At 36.2% G+C, this 14,934-nt stretch overlaps 1 protein-coding gene across 6 annotated transcripts in view; it reads right to left on the bottom strand.

The window, feature by feature from the left end:
• Positions 1-514: 514 nt before the first annotated feature.
• MAP3K7 (mitogen-activated protein kinase kinase kinase 7) overlaps positions 515-14,934 on the bottom strand; it is a 47,546-nt gene continuing 33,126 nt past the window's right edge. For 3 of the 6 annotated variants that reach the window (XM_051613255.1, XM_051613257.1, XM_051613260.1), the window contains 5 exons: positions 12,768-12,835; positions 7,308-7,416; positions 4,578-4,639; positions 3,924-4,039; positions 515-1,510 (listed from right to left, as the gene is read on the bottom strand). In XM_051613255.1, coding sequence (XP_051469215.1) covers positions 1,330-1,510; positions 3,924-4,039; positions 4,578-4,639; positions 7,308-7,416; positions 12,768-12,835 — 536 coding nt within the window. In that variant the 3' untranslated portion in view covers positions 515-1,329. Of the gene's footprint in view, positions 1,511-3,923; positions 4,040-4,577; positions 4,640-5,452; positions 5,540-6,919; positions 6,965-7,307; positions 7,417-12,767; positions 12,836-14,934 lie in introns of all 6 variants that reach the window. The other 3 variants (XM_051613256.1, XM_051613259.1, XM_051613261.1) reach the window with 2 other exon arrangements.

Below are 14,934 nucleotides of genomic sequence, written 5' to 3'. Positions count from 1 at the left end.
TCATTTTTGCACCACTTAAAAGTTAATTCATAATCCAAATAATCAATCTGCAATGTAAACAAGTAGTTATTTTCTCCCATGTAATGATGGTAAATAATGACACTGATCATTACATATTCTGCTCCAGTTCATTAAATGCAATTCTTCAGTCACAAAGGCAGCAGGCATTCTGTGATGGACTTCATTTGAACTGCATTTGAGTGAGTGGAATAACTGAGATTCCTGATGGAGATCTAAGCCATTTCCCTCATTTTCTTAATAGCTTCCGCTATTTCCATACTCAACTCCATTTCATGATTTGCTATTTTAAATAAATTCATTTCCCCAAAACCTGCTGTCCTTATCGAAAACAAACTTACTTATATTTATGGTAAATGCTTTTCAGCAAATAAGTTGTAAAAAAAAAAAAAATAAAAATAATGCAAGAAGTGGTATGAAGGGAGTAAGAATTTTAAATTCTGTATTAATTTGCTTTCTGAATTTCTTTACAAAAAGATGCTACAGGGACAAAAGCTTTAAAGGTTTAAAACACACTTTCACACATTTTTAATTCTTTCCCCCTTTTATACAAGGGACCTACTTTGCCCAGTGAAACACCTTCATAACTTTTGCCCAGCAAGTAGATGAAATTTGCATGCCATTCCCCCCAAGAAAGTACAGAAAATACAGCCTTTTACTTCAAATATTTTATGAATGCAAGAATACAAGAAACGTATTAGTCAAAACACTGGGCTATCAAGCACTGAACCAAAGATGCTGGCATCAGTTTGCCTACCATTTTGCATGTGGAAAAAATACACTATATCTACAGGCAAGAGGCATCACATCATGAATTACTGTGGGTCAGCCAGCATCACCTCTGCAGCTTGATGCATGTTGAAGTCCTGAAAATAATTGTCATATGAATAGTTTGAGATGAGTCACTGGAACAAAACCATTCTCAAACAGGGAAGTTTTTGTTTTGCTCTTATTGAGGTAATACCAGAAACTAAAACCAAGATCTTACAATTCAGCAGCCACTTTGCTAGGCTAGCCTTCACACAGGGAGCATGCACAGAGCCCCTGTTCTTGCTTTACACTGAGGGCTGTTGGTTAATTCAAGTCACTGTTTTCTCACCTTATTCAATTAACCTGTTGAACTGGACATCCACCATAGGAAAAAGAAAATTAAATGATCTTAAGTGTAGCAGACAAATACAGATCACACCAAGAAGCTAACACTCATGAATTGTCATAATAAGGGAAAATAGTAACAATAAAAAAAAAAAAAAGGAAAAGAAATTATCAGTCTTTTCTGTGCATATTTTTCATTTGAAAGGTCCCAGGAAATCATGATGTGCCAGGCCGTTTCTGTTGCTGATTTCTGATGACCTCTAATTGTTTTTTGCATTGCTGATAGTAAGTTGAGAGACTTTTGTTTTCATCTAAAAGCTTTTTATGTTCTTGTACCAGTCGAGATGTGTTTTGCTGGTCTTTTTCATCCTGGTCCAGTTCTGCTATTAGCTCTTGTCTAAGAGAAAAAAACAAACAAGTAATTGTCATTTACAATCTACTGGTGTGTAGGTGACTTCATGTGTTTCAAATTAGTATTTGATTACCTGTCTGAGCTCATGGCTGGTGAAACAATGAGAAAAAAAGAAAAAAGTAGATACAAAAAAATCTTAATTTACTGTAGTCTAGGGAAAAATTATCTTCCAAATCAAAAAATGACATTTAAACTTTAAAACACCTGCAAGCCACACCCTCACTCTCTAAAACTGCTTTTTGACATTGTTCTACAGGTCACAGTAAAACATCTAAGGATCCACACAGAATTTCATATATACATTCAACTCTAATTTTGCTTAGCAATATTTACATGTAAAAACTGAAAAGGTAACTTAGAAGGCAAACCAGCAATAATTCTGGTACCTTATCTTAGTGAAGTGCTGTTTTCTATTTGGACTTGAACTTCTTAAAGCAGTGAAAAAGCAGAATCAAGCAAATTATTATTTTAACTGTCATTTCACTTAATTTATGCTGTAAGTGTTCACTGTGTTTTTAAACAACAATTTTAGAGGAACAAACACACTGATAAACTTGCTATTAATTAATCTGCAAAACTGATGTAGCAGTTTGTTTTACTATTTGCTTATGAAATGAAAAGAAGGCAAGCTGCCAGCAATATCTTAGCAGGAAAATAGTAGAGGATAAAGTTCATGGTAATTAATTGTAGCCATATGGTCTGAAATTACAGTTAAAGAAAACATAATCATTCTGTAAAGGCTGAACTAATAACTATCTTAAGCAGCATTAAATTAATCAATCACAATACTATTTTTTGTTTTAACACCAATGGGCAATTATGTTCTGACTAAGAAAAAACATTTTGAGAGAAGTGTGTATGCAGATTTCCTAGGAAAAAAGGTAAAGTATGAATCTGAAGTTTTTAGAGAGAAACACATTTTTATATAATTTATTGACCTGTAGGGACAACAGAAAATCAAAATTAAGGTCTCGGAATCACAGAATCATAGAATGTCTTGGGTTGGAAAGGACCTATAAAGGTCATCTAGTCCATGCCCCCTACAGTAAGCAGAGACATCTCACACTAGACCATATTGCTCAGAGCCCCATCAAGCCTGACCTTGAATGTCTCCAGGGATGGGGTCCCCACCACCTCTCTAGGCAATCTGTTCCAGTGATCCACCACCCTCATATTAAAGAACTTTCTCCTAACATTCAATTTAAATCTGTCCTTTTCTAGCTTAAAACCATTATCCCTTGTTCTGTTATCACATGCCCCAGTGAACAGCTCTTCCCCAGTCTTCTTATAGGCCCCTTTCAGCTATTGGAAGGTCGCTATAAGGTTCACCCGGAGTCCTCTTTTCTTCAGGCTGAACAACCCCAACTCCCTCAGCCTGTCTTCACACTAACTTCAGTAACTCCTCATGAAGTCTAAACATCCTAGTTGCACTTGCAAAGAAATTGTTTGCACAATGCTAAACCAGAAGTGACTAGATGACAGGAGGCTGATCTTACAGTAGCTTTTTGCTCTGTTCGGTATGTTATTTCTCATGTACAGGAGGTTTACACACACGTTTCTAATTAGCTTTTCCACAAACACCATGGCAAGCTCCTCACTAACAACTGTAGTGGCTTGGACATCAGTGAGCAGCAAGCTCATTACTTGATCTAGCATAGGATGTAATGACCTCTCAGAACTGCTCCCCATCCTCAGGAGACAGAAATGATGAGAAGCAGAACGTATAGAGCATTGAAAAGTGAAGTTCCAAATCAGCAAGAGCTTTGGCCCTAATCCAACAAGACATGCAGTTGTTTCACTGATATGTGTACACAATGTGAGAGGAAAGAGTTTATTTCTAGTGCTCAAGGTAGGTACATAACGGCTTTTAAGCAATAGGTTCTAAACTCCTGGTAGAAAAACTGAAGATGTGTCTTGATAGTACTGTTGTAAATGTGGTGATTGACAGAAGTCTGATATAAGACAAAAACTAACTGCAAAATGAGTAACACTGACATATTACTCAAAATTCTGTAATTCATTATCAAACTGATTATCTACAAATTACAATTTAAAATATTTTACTAGACAATGTGTGAAATAAAATTACAAGGTTCCTCAAAAGTTCAGGTCATCATCTGAGATGATACAAACATCAGATACATGTTACATACATGGATATGCTACACACTTTGACTTGTTCAGAAGAAGAGTCTTGATATGGATTAAAACTTCCAGTTACCTGCTCTGAATCTCTCACCTATGGTGAGCAGTTCTGTATTTCTGAGGTTAAGGCTGGAAAATAATTATGCCCTATGAAATACTACTTCATAAAGGCTGAAATAACAGTCACAGGTAACAGACTTAGGGTAATAGAAACACACAGAAGAACAAAAAAGGTTCAACATGTTGCACTTACTTCCTCTGCAACAGCAATGCAATTTCTGTCTGAACTTTCAAATATTCTTGTGCCATTTTGCAGTGCTGTTCAAACACAGCCATAGATTCTTTGGAGTTTGGGCATGGTGCTAGAGGCTGAAAATAAATCAGACATGTTAAAAACTAATGAACTGATATCTTAGTATACAGTGTGTTGGAATGTCTCTGCAGTGTATTTATAACATCTTTTAAAAACCAGTAAGGTTTTAAAAATAAGTGGTAAACCATGCCTTGGAAAATGCTACTGCACTAACGTCAAAGTCGACTCAAACCTCACATCTGCAGTTATTAATCTGATGCTCTGTTACAAGGAACAAAACTCAAAGTTGTGTTTAGTCCCACAGACAACAAATTAATACAACAATTTAATTCAAACAAATAATGTCTTATTTTGACAGTAAAACTCAGTGTACATTTGGTTTTAGGGATCATGTTTCCCGGGGCTTGTTTTTAATAGCTTGATCAAATCTCAGTCAACCAATCTCAAATTACATAATATATTTTTTTTTAGCCTTGGTCAAAAGTTAGACAGGATATAAACACAGGTAAATATGCAGCACTGTATTTGCAGCCCAAAATTCACACATTAGAATGAAATGCAAGATGAAGTATCTGATAAACATATATTTATTACCTGTAACTGATGATCTAATGTAAGGTATGCCATTGGGATGGAGTTATCTGACCCATTGGTCTCTGTAACAACACCAAGAAAATTTTAATGTACTTCCAGAGTTAATTCCGTTCTTATAGGACAAAAACAAGAATACTAAATCATTTCACAAAACACAATCTGAATGTGGAAAGGCAAATGGAAATAGCAGCGTTCCAATCCCAAGGCACGTGAATCATTTTGTTTTTCTGATAAAGTTAAGAACTTCAAAAGTATGGCCTATCACACCAGGAAGAAATAAAGATGAAGTTGACCATCCTACACCTCTAGAAGCCATGTAACAGCACACAGATTTTAAAAATACTATTTTTGTACAGTTTGTAACCGCATTCTCTATTTATAAAAAAATTGCCATTTCATTCTTGTTTATGAAGAAGGATCAGCCAGCCAGCCCATGCATCTAATGATTTTAAAATTAGAAGCTGTGCAAACCAGCTCTGCCAAAATAAAATAAGCACAACCTTTTGCTCAGTTTTGAAACTTACTCCCAGTGAGGTCTGGAAGTATCTTCCTCACAACATGCTCTAGGACATCTTCTCTGCTCTTGGTTATTGGAACCCAATAACCAATCTACCTCCTGGGCCTGGCTGCTCCCTTCTTACACTGCAATTACTCTGGATTTCTCTAGTGTTTTCATTCCAGATTTAACAAATTTCTCAATTCTTATAGATCCTGTCTTTTGACAGCTCATAATCTAGGGATCACAAAGTTACTGTTAAGCTTTAAGAGACATAGAAGTAAAGACACATGGATAAACTACTGATTTTATAGCTGCATTATTGCTACTAGAAGATTATATGGAGGAGGGTAGGTGGGAAAAAAAAGGGGCTGCTTACCCATACCCCAAAAGCACCTGCCACAGAGTAGTCGTGGTAGAGAAACTAAGGTGTTGCCCTCAAAGACTATGCTATCTCCAAGAGCAGCTTCAAAAGGAAACAGAAATAAGAGGGTGGGAATGGAGAAAAAGTGGTTAAGTGTATGCTTGTAAGGAAACTGGAAGGTGGTACAAAAAAAGAAAAAGAAAATAAAACAACCCTAAAGCCAAAACTTAATCACCACAGTATCTTAAATGAGAACAATCTAAAGAGTCCTTTCCTACTTTAGACTATTGCCACATATGGAACAGTACGACAGCAAAAAGAATTATTGCAATGTTTCCAATACATCAATACATGCAAAATACTTCAGATTACATTCCTGAGCATTTCAGCACTATGTGACAGAACTGTAACTTCCTGTGACTGACCAGGTTTGGATGCATCCTCAATTTATGATTTTGCCTCATTAACTCAAAAACGTAGCCTCTTTTATAGAAAATGTAAATGCTTTATTTCTTCTTTAGAAATTCAAACCATTGGTTTTTCATGGACTGCATAAACCTAGCAAGAAAAAAATGTACATGTGGTGCATTCTGTATTTACCTGAGTATGAGGTGAGAGATTTCTGTGGGCCAGAAATCAGACCTGACTTCTAGCTCTAGTGCTGTGCTGCATCAAAGGCCAAAGACTTGGCACAAACTGCCTTTGCACAGACATACAATCAGCAACTTTCAATTCCCAGTGAACTATTGACTGAATAACTGCTCACTGCCTAAAGCAATTCAGGATCCATACTACACAAAAGAGGGCACAGGGTGGGCTGTGGCAGTGGGCAAGGGCTTTCAGAAATTAAGTGACAAGGCATAAAGTGTGATCAGGCAAAGTGGCAATGGACAGAAAGAAGTGCAGAATTAAAATACAAGAGTATGTTGTCATCCCACTAAAACAAGGGGAAGAAAAAAAAAGTACACCTCTCACATACAGAATCACCTTATATTTGGTAATGTACAAGTGTGCCTAAATATTGCATATGCTTGTGCAAGAGTTAGTCCACATGTGAGTTTCCATTTTGGATTTGGTTAGAGGAAAAGAATGAGAGTCTGATTAGCCAAAGATGAAACAGATCATAAGAAAAATTTGAGGCACTACAAGGTACCAGCTTGAGACTAAGTTTATGGTTCAACATGCATGTTTTGGCAAAACCAGTGTAATTATTATTTATATTATAAAAAGAAACTTGTGAGAATCCATTGTTTTAATGCAGTCCAGTACTGTTTTTTTTCTGAATGGAGCGCATTATGACTTTTAAAATTTAATTCAACTATTATGTTCATTCTTAATTATACAGCAGAAATATTTGCAACACTTCTGCAGACACATATTAGTTCATTTCAAAACAGTAAGATTGTGTGAACATGTACATTTTGCATAGGCAAAATTAAACACAGATAAAAATAGAAATAATGTATTCCAGCTCATACTCACCTACAAGGCATTTCATTCCAGAAGTCAGAGAAATTAAAGCTTTAACTGTGCATTCATAATATAAATGCACAAGACTAAAATGCTCCAAGATGTTTATTCCCCTTATTTCCCAAAGTCACACTACAGTCAAAAACCACTGCTAAAAGATCTGCATTAAATACTACTATCACTGCACATGAACAGTACTTTCTTCCAAGAAAAAAGCTTACGAGTTTATTATCTATATAAAGAAGTTCTTTAAGCCAGTGTGCAAAGCAAAGCAGTAACAGACCTTGAATTAAACTGCTTAATTTTCTTAATGTCTGGGTACACTCCCCACACCACAGTCAAACACATATTTTTTTGTTTTTTTTACAGGTAAAAAGTTAACTAACGAACAAAGGATCACCTGCATCATCAGGTGTCCATGGATTACGAGTTGGCTTTTCAGAGGTTGGTCCCGAGGTAGTGATCATTCTCACACTAGGACTAGATGATCTACTGCTGTTTCTACTCTCCTGAAATGACAAAACAAAACAAAATTACAAGAAAAGTTAACAGGAGAGTCTGAAGTGCTCATTTTAAAAAACAGTACTAAAAAAATAAATGTGAAGAAACCTGACCCTATAATCTTCCCAAATACTCTCCTCCCCAAGCTTTCCCCCAAAAGCTCTCCAGATTGTCTGATAAACTTTACATGCATTTTGAGGATTATTTCATCCCCATTTCTACTCCATCTTTACTGTATAAAAAGAAATGGACACAAGTTGGCTATTCAGCATAACAATAAGCAGTGCTTAACAATGTGTTCAAGATCTTTTATATAAAAGTGCAACACAATACCTAGTAATTTTTACACCACCATTCAGTGAAATCTAGCAGCTTCATAACATAAGTAAGATATAAAGTTTGTTCCCAATGTTTAATCAATGAATGGAACTACATTCAATTAAAGGAATGCAGCGTAGGATCTGCAATAGACTGTGGTGTATTAATCTACAGCTTTCTTCTGGTTCTGTGATTCATCTTCAGAAACCATGAAAGAAGTGTTTAATCAAACCAGATCAATCAATTAAAGCAATCAGAAAATGAGCACATTCTCTTAAAGTGAATTAAGAACTAAAAAAAAAATGCTGTTGGGAGTTCCTTTATATACAGCTTGACTTCTTCAATTCTTTTGTTTACCAAAGCACAAGAATACAATACACAGTTCATTATTCTCCTAAGCTTCTTTTTCAGAATTCTTAATTACAATATATGTTCTTGTATTTCATATAACCCCTCACTAAAATGAAATCGACACAGTAAAGGATTTAAGACCATAAACCATAGCGAGTTTTGCAGGAAAAAAAATAATTGAAAAATACTATTATAACTACTTTCAATATGGTGTATTTATATTGAAATTATTAATTTTATGTGCCTATTTTTCAAAAGAAGCACTCAGTTATACTTTAACTGGAAACTGTATTTCCCTATGACTCTGGTTTCCAAATATCCTATATTAATTTAATTTTTAAAAGCCAGGATCTCAGTCAAGTAACAATCAAAGTGTAACAAGATTCTACACACGGAAATATCCATTAGTACAACTGAAGTATGTTTCTCCTGTAATTTTGATTAACTATTTAGTGTTTCATGTTAAGAGCCAGAAACAGGGCAACAGATTACCGCAGAAATAATCTGACGGGTGATATTATCATGATGGGGACATCAGACATTTTGAAAAAGCTTTTTTTTTTGAGTCTGAGCTTATTGCTGACTGCTACTGTCCTCAGATATGAATGATAAACACTCTGCTGATGCCAGAGGTCAGAAGACAGTGAGCACTCTTAACAGTGTGTGAGTTCTTTAAGCAAAAAGAGATTTCTTGAGTACCTACAGTTGGTGACAAAGAGCATCTCAGAAATACTCTTAGTTACAGCAACTTCTTGCTTGCTGTATCAGATTATTTTGATCCACCAGAAGAAAAACAAACCACAACCTTGATAACGCTATTTAGAGTAAACTGCTAGAGACAGAAGTGAAGCATTTGTATCTGATGTTTATCTTAAAAGCACTGCAAAGTGCAAGAGAACTTCCTGGAACTGAACACCTGTTAGATTACAGAATCTGAGCATGCACTGAGTGAGATGCTTTCAGTCTCCTGGACACCAGTCCCTGTGACAGGTAAGCCAGTGACTGTTCTTTAGCAATCAGTTTCTGCTACTCTTTCATGGGTGTCCTTTCATCCTTGCTTCCTCTGGGTATCTCAGTAGGCTCATACTTAGTAACAGGTTACTCTCAAATCATCTTTGCCAGGTGGCCAAATGCCCATGGCCTTGTTAGGTGCTTAGCTTCTATTTCTCAAAGACCTGCAGTCTTGAAAAGCTGGCATGTTGTGAGGAACAATCCCCACCTCCCTCAGCCCGCCAGTTTAATTTAATTGGGCAACCCAATGTGAAGAAATCTGCATTACAAGCTCTCTCTCCTCAAATGCAGATTTCATCTTGCTGTCAAAGGGGAGGGTGAAGAAAAAAAGTATATGTGACCAGTGTGACAGTCTCACAGACATAATGATTTCATGTATAATATCAGATCCCCCAAATAATCACACTTAGCCTATCTTGCTGCTCAACCGTTCAATACAATAAATGGTTTTCTTTAATATATAATTTTTTTTTCCAATTCAAAGTAAAAAAAAAAAAGTTAAAAAGGTAGTTTGATATAATGTTAGCACTGTGAAGGATTATGTACCAACCAACCCAGTAGGACACACTGGCGGGGACATGGATACCTTTACTAGACATCTGATCACAACCTGCAGTTCTTGAGTGATTCCGCCAATTAAGTTACTTAGTATTTGTATCAAATATCACATTCTGTAAAGACTCTATCCAGTGTAAAAAGCAGATCTGTTGTGCTTCTTCAAGCCCCCAGAAGTTTTTATGGCTGCCGTTTAGAGCCTGCACATCTGTTTCTGTGTTGCAAAGGTGTTCAGGCAAGAGCACTAGTGCTGGACAGTTGGCACAACACAGCGTTTTGAAATGAGTGTGCAGGGAAATGGAAAAGCCGAAGAAACAATTCAGTGCCAAAAAAACGTATGTGGAAAAATGAAGAGAGCATCACAGAATATGGATGGAAACAAATGGAAATGTAGCATTTTTACATTTACAGAGAGGGTTGCACCAGTGCTGCCCATTTTGCTTTGAGGGAGGTCCAGCCTAAGGTCATCAAGCACTAGAGAAATCTGTGAAAATCTGGACTTAAACCATTGTTCTCAACACTGCACCAGTCCAACAGCTGACCCAGTGATGGAAACCTTTGGCTAAGCCTATTTTCCCATCTAAACTGTTGATGTAAAAGGGTCAGTTGAGTAATAAAATAATCTACAAAGCACTATGACTGTCTGCTGTTTGGTAACATCATTAAGAGCAATACTGGAAAATGCCTTAAGTATCTCAACAATGTAAATATAGTAACTATCGGCCATACAAACCACACAAAAATTATTCTAACAGTACACAGAAATAAAAATATACATACAATAATGAAACATATAAAAATGCTAGATTAGAACAGACTTGCAGTTAAGCAGGAAGACCAGAGTCTTAGTCTAACCCTTCAGGAAAACACCTGAAACTTTGCAGTAATTTGTATTATTATGAAGAAGTTTAGTGTTTTCCTCCACCTTAACAAACATTCCATTCTGAACTGGGAAAACCTTCCTGATTAAAAAAAACAGTTATAGCAGAATCATCTTCTATTGACACTGCAGCAATTTTCAGGAAAACCACATTTAATAATGAGATTTCTGATCAGCTTTAGTGTCAGCGAAATAGCTAAAAAAATAAAAAAGACAAGAACCATGGCAGTCCCTCAGTTTTGAGCAGGACAGGGGCTTGCACGGGCTGGGTGTGGGAACAGAGGCAGGCAGTGCCAAGGGGCTTGGTGAAGAAGGGTGTGCTGCAGGGTGGGTGTAAAGGAGAACGGAATGTGGGGAAGAAGGACATTTGCAATGAAGAGAGAGGGAAGGGGGAAGGGGATCTTCACAATAGAAATGATAACCTAGTTATGGTTTGCTGCAGATGGAGTGACACAATAAACTGAGCAGAACTAGGCTAGTCACAGATGTTTATTCTGCTTTGGCTAGTAGACTGCTTACATGGATAGCAATTCAAGAGTTTTAATAAAAATTCAAGGCAGTGAGGTCCACAGCTATAGAAACCCATAAAGAGTAACCTTAGGTCTTTTTCTATAATTACATTGTGCTTCCTTTCTTGTTTTCTGATTGTTTTTAAAAATATACATAAATACGCAAGCCAGAAGTCAACGTAAGTTTCAGCAGACTTTTCTCTTTTCATACCAAAAAGGGGATGAAAATTCATTTTTCATTTATATGGACAGTACAAAAGTTTCCTCCAAAGTGCATTTTTTATGCCTGTTAAAATATTTTATTTTCCAGATTTTATGACAATGTTTCCAAAACCTGCAAGATATAAGCAGGTAATTCTTCCACTTAAGATTTCCAGTATGTCCACTATTGGAAACAAGGAAGTAAAACGTGATTCTGGTACTTCAGAAACTGGTAAGGTAGACAAGCTTTTCTATATCCTCCTGGTCACAAGAACAATTTAGCCAGAATGTCCACACAAGCAGTGGAATAGCTTTCAAAGAAAGATTATTATAATAGTTATTATTATATGAAGTAAATGCTGAAATTCTATAGTTTCAAATACTAAGTATTCATTAAGATAATCAGAATGAAAAATTTTAAATTAAAAAAAGCGCTTTAATTAAAATCTATTCATACATCTATTAGTGCAATTTGTTATAACTGTTGTACTGTCACTTAATTTTTTCCCCAAGTCTTGCATATTTTTAGTTGTACAATTAACTTTACTAAATTTTGAAGGTTCACTTCTTTTTAACAAACCTGTATTCTCTGGTGATAGTAAGATGTATTTAAGACTCGTTTGTTACTTTCTGGTAGATGTACATACTAAATGCTACTAATAATACCTGGGGGTTTGATTAAGTTTCTGTGGGTATCGCACTTCATGGAATTAAAGAAGGATCAAATGTTGATCTCTGTGACAACTACACATCCCCAAAATTACCACCTATTTTAGATTATTGCAGTAGGTTGTTTAATATGGAAACCTGAATAACCTGATGAATATGCTAAGCTCCAGTTTCCACATCCAAATACTAGCAGGGATCTCAAAATTGCCAGTTCACACTAATGACCAAATAGCCCCTGTGAATTACTGAAATAAACAGCAAAGCAATTAGAAACACAAAATAAACACATCTGAATAAAGCATTAGCTGTACTTTCCTCATTTAACATGTTCTTAGTTTAATTTGTTCTCAGTTTAATTTCAACTTTATGTGGCAAACCTTTCACAAGTAATGGAGAGATACTACTGTAAGGTACTATTCAGGGTTCAGAGACTGATAATAAATATATTTATAATACTGATGCATATTTTTAATTTTTATGCAAAAAGTGAGCTTAATGTATGTGTAACTGCTCCAGACAATCATAAGTAGTAATTACAATTGTTTTCTACATATAGAGAGTAAAAAAGGCTATTCTGCATAACATCTGCCTTTAGCCAAATTAAGTGGTACACAAAAACTGTGTGTACATAAAAATGACAAATGCTGCTCGAGCTATGCGGAAAACACTTCTCATCTAGAGCTCATTCATAGATTACTCTCATGGAATCTCATTTAAATGCAATACAAATGACTCTACAATCTGACAAGCTTCCACACAATTTCTATGAAAGCATCAAAGGTGAAGATTTCCAGATCAGTTTCCCTGTACAGATTTGGTGTTGACTTTAACTGAAAGATAAAGAAGAGATGAGAGAGACGTTTACCTGACTGGACTCTGTTCCAGCAACACTAAGATCTTGAATGGATCTGCGCCTCTGCTGTCCGTTTCCTGCTGGGGAAAAACAAAACAAAACAAAAACAAACCAGTGAAATCTATTCAGAGCAAAATAAGAAGGGTGAGACTGCTGCAGAGGAGCTTGGAATTTGTACAAATCCACAGAGAGAAAGTGAGAGAGGGGGAGAGAGAGACAGCTGCAGAATTTTAACTCAAAACATGCTGGCCTGTCAACAAAAAGTATACCCTAACACAATAACCACTCCTACCACATGAATAGCTGCTGCACTCTACTCCACCATCTTCTGTCACATGTATTTGGTCAGGCTTAGTACTCAGGGCTGGAGCTGATGACGACATCTATTTCAAGTGCGTTACGTTATGGGGATTTCTAAAAGCCAGACTGCAAAGATAACAGGCTGCCAGCTCGAACCTGCTGCTCTTCGGCGTGCTCAAGGAACACAGCAAGGACTTCTGCCTGTGTCCTGCTGCCCTCAGGAAAACTAGAGAAGCAAAAGTGCTTCCTTCTGGTGTTTGTCTCCTTCAGATGAAGGAAACTAAGTCCCATTCTCACGCTGTGAGACGTGTGAAAAAGGGGCTGTTCAGCTAAATCACATCTCACCATCAATCTATTGAGCACAATGCTGTAATCTTTTCCTCTTCTCTTTCCACCTGTTCGTAATTATCCACCAGTGACAGCTACATAAAACAGTTTAAATGTTAACACTGACAGGCAATCAAAGGCATTTCCAGGAAACAAAGTCTCCTTAAAAATAAAAGGAGATTATGCAACGGCATCTCCCTGGCTACTTTGATTTTTATTGCGGTGATTGTTTACATTATCTCTTGAGAGCAGGTCAGCTGTCCAAAAGGAAACACAAAAATGTCCTGAGTAACAGCTGACAATGCTCAAAATTCTTGCTCTTAGTTCTGCATTACGTAACTTTTCTACTGGAGGGGAGCATCTGAAACATGTCATGCAGCCGTGGCAGCCCCTCGCACAGTGACCCCACACCCCACAGCCAACCCAGCTCACTCAGAGCCCTGTAACAGGCATCACATTTTTAACCTCTTAGATACTTCTCATTCAGCATCATTTCCTTATGATTCCACAGCCTATCTTGACAGGTGTTCGGATTTGCAACAGTCACTACAAAAATATTAGACTATTTAATATTAATCAATAAATTTATATGTATCATAGCTGATTTTTTAAAATACAAAGTACTATTACTGTAGGAACACATTACTGCAAAACAGCAATCCAAAATTCTCAGTGTCACTCACAAATTTGTCATGATGTTTTATAGTCTCTTTTTATAGAAATTATATAGAAAGTACTATAAGAAACAAGCATATAAGAAAATAAAGGATTCTAGAACAGGAGTATATTCTTTGCTCTGATTACAAATGCATCTGAATAGCAACTTTTCTGTGGTCTTAATATTTTGCTTCTGAAATTGAAGGAAAGTATATACTTACCTAAGCAACAGTGGCTATATTATGTTTAATACTCCAGTATTAGAGATTGTGTGAATGACAGGTATATGTCAAAATATCTGAACTTGTTCATTTGCAGTGAACTTTTTCACTACCTAATCATTTAACAAACAAGACTATATATTCAATAGAATAGATACTTCATCTGGCTGCCACAGGTCATCTCAATATTCACAATATGGGCCATCCACCCACAACTGATACAAAATTATTTGCACATTTCATTCAACAACACTGTTACAAAATTAGCTCAGCTGAAATAGGCTTGCAAAAATATCTGAAATTCTCATTTCAGATTAGCAACATTTGTGAATTTAAAGAACCCGGCACATGTGTTGCTGAAGTATTAGAACATGGCTGCCAAAATGTTAAAATAATCAGGGTGGGGTGCAAGGAAGAAAAGAAATTGGCTTAGGGGGGGGAAAAAAAAAGAGGACAAAATTTCTGTGTTGTAATAAATGAACACCTTTAAATGAAATATCTTCAAGTTAGTAGCATGAGGGAAGAGCAAGCTTTACTAGGCAATGACATTTTAATTAGTGTAACTACTGCAGACATCTGGCAAATAGCTTAGACAAAGCAGAAACAGACTACAAATCAACAAATACTTATTGCTCCAGATTCAAGACAAACTTCAACTGAAAATTACACTATAC

Source organism: Apus apus, chromosome 3 (assembly GCF_020740795.1).
Source record: "Apus apus isolate bApuApu2 chromosome 3, bApuApu2.pri.cur, whole genome shotgun sequence".
Classification (NCBI taxonomy): domain Eukaryota; kingdom Metazoa; phylum Chordata; class Aves; order Apodiformes; family Apodidae; genus Apus; species Apus apus.
The sequence above is the reverse complement of the archived record's forward strand: the minus strand, read 5'-3'. Positions and strand labels throughout refer to the sequence as shown.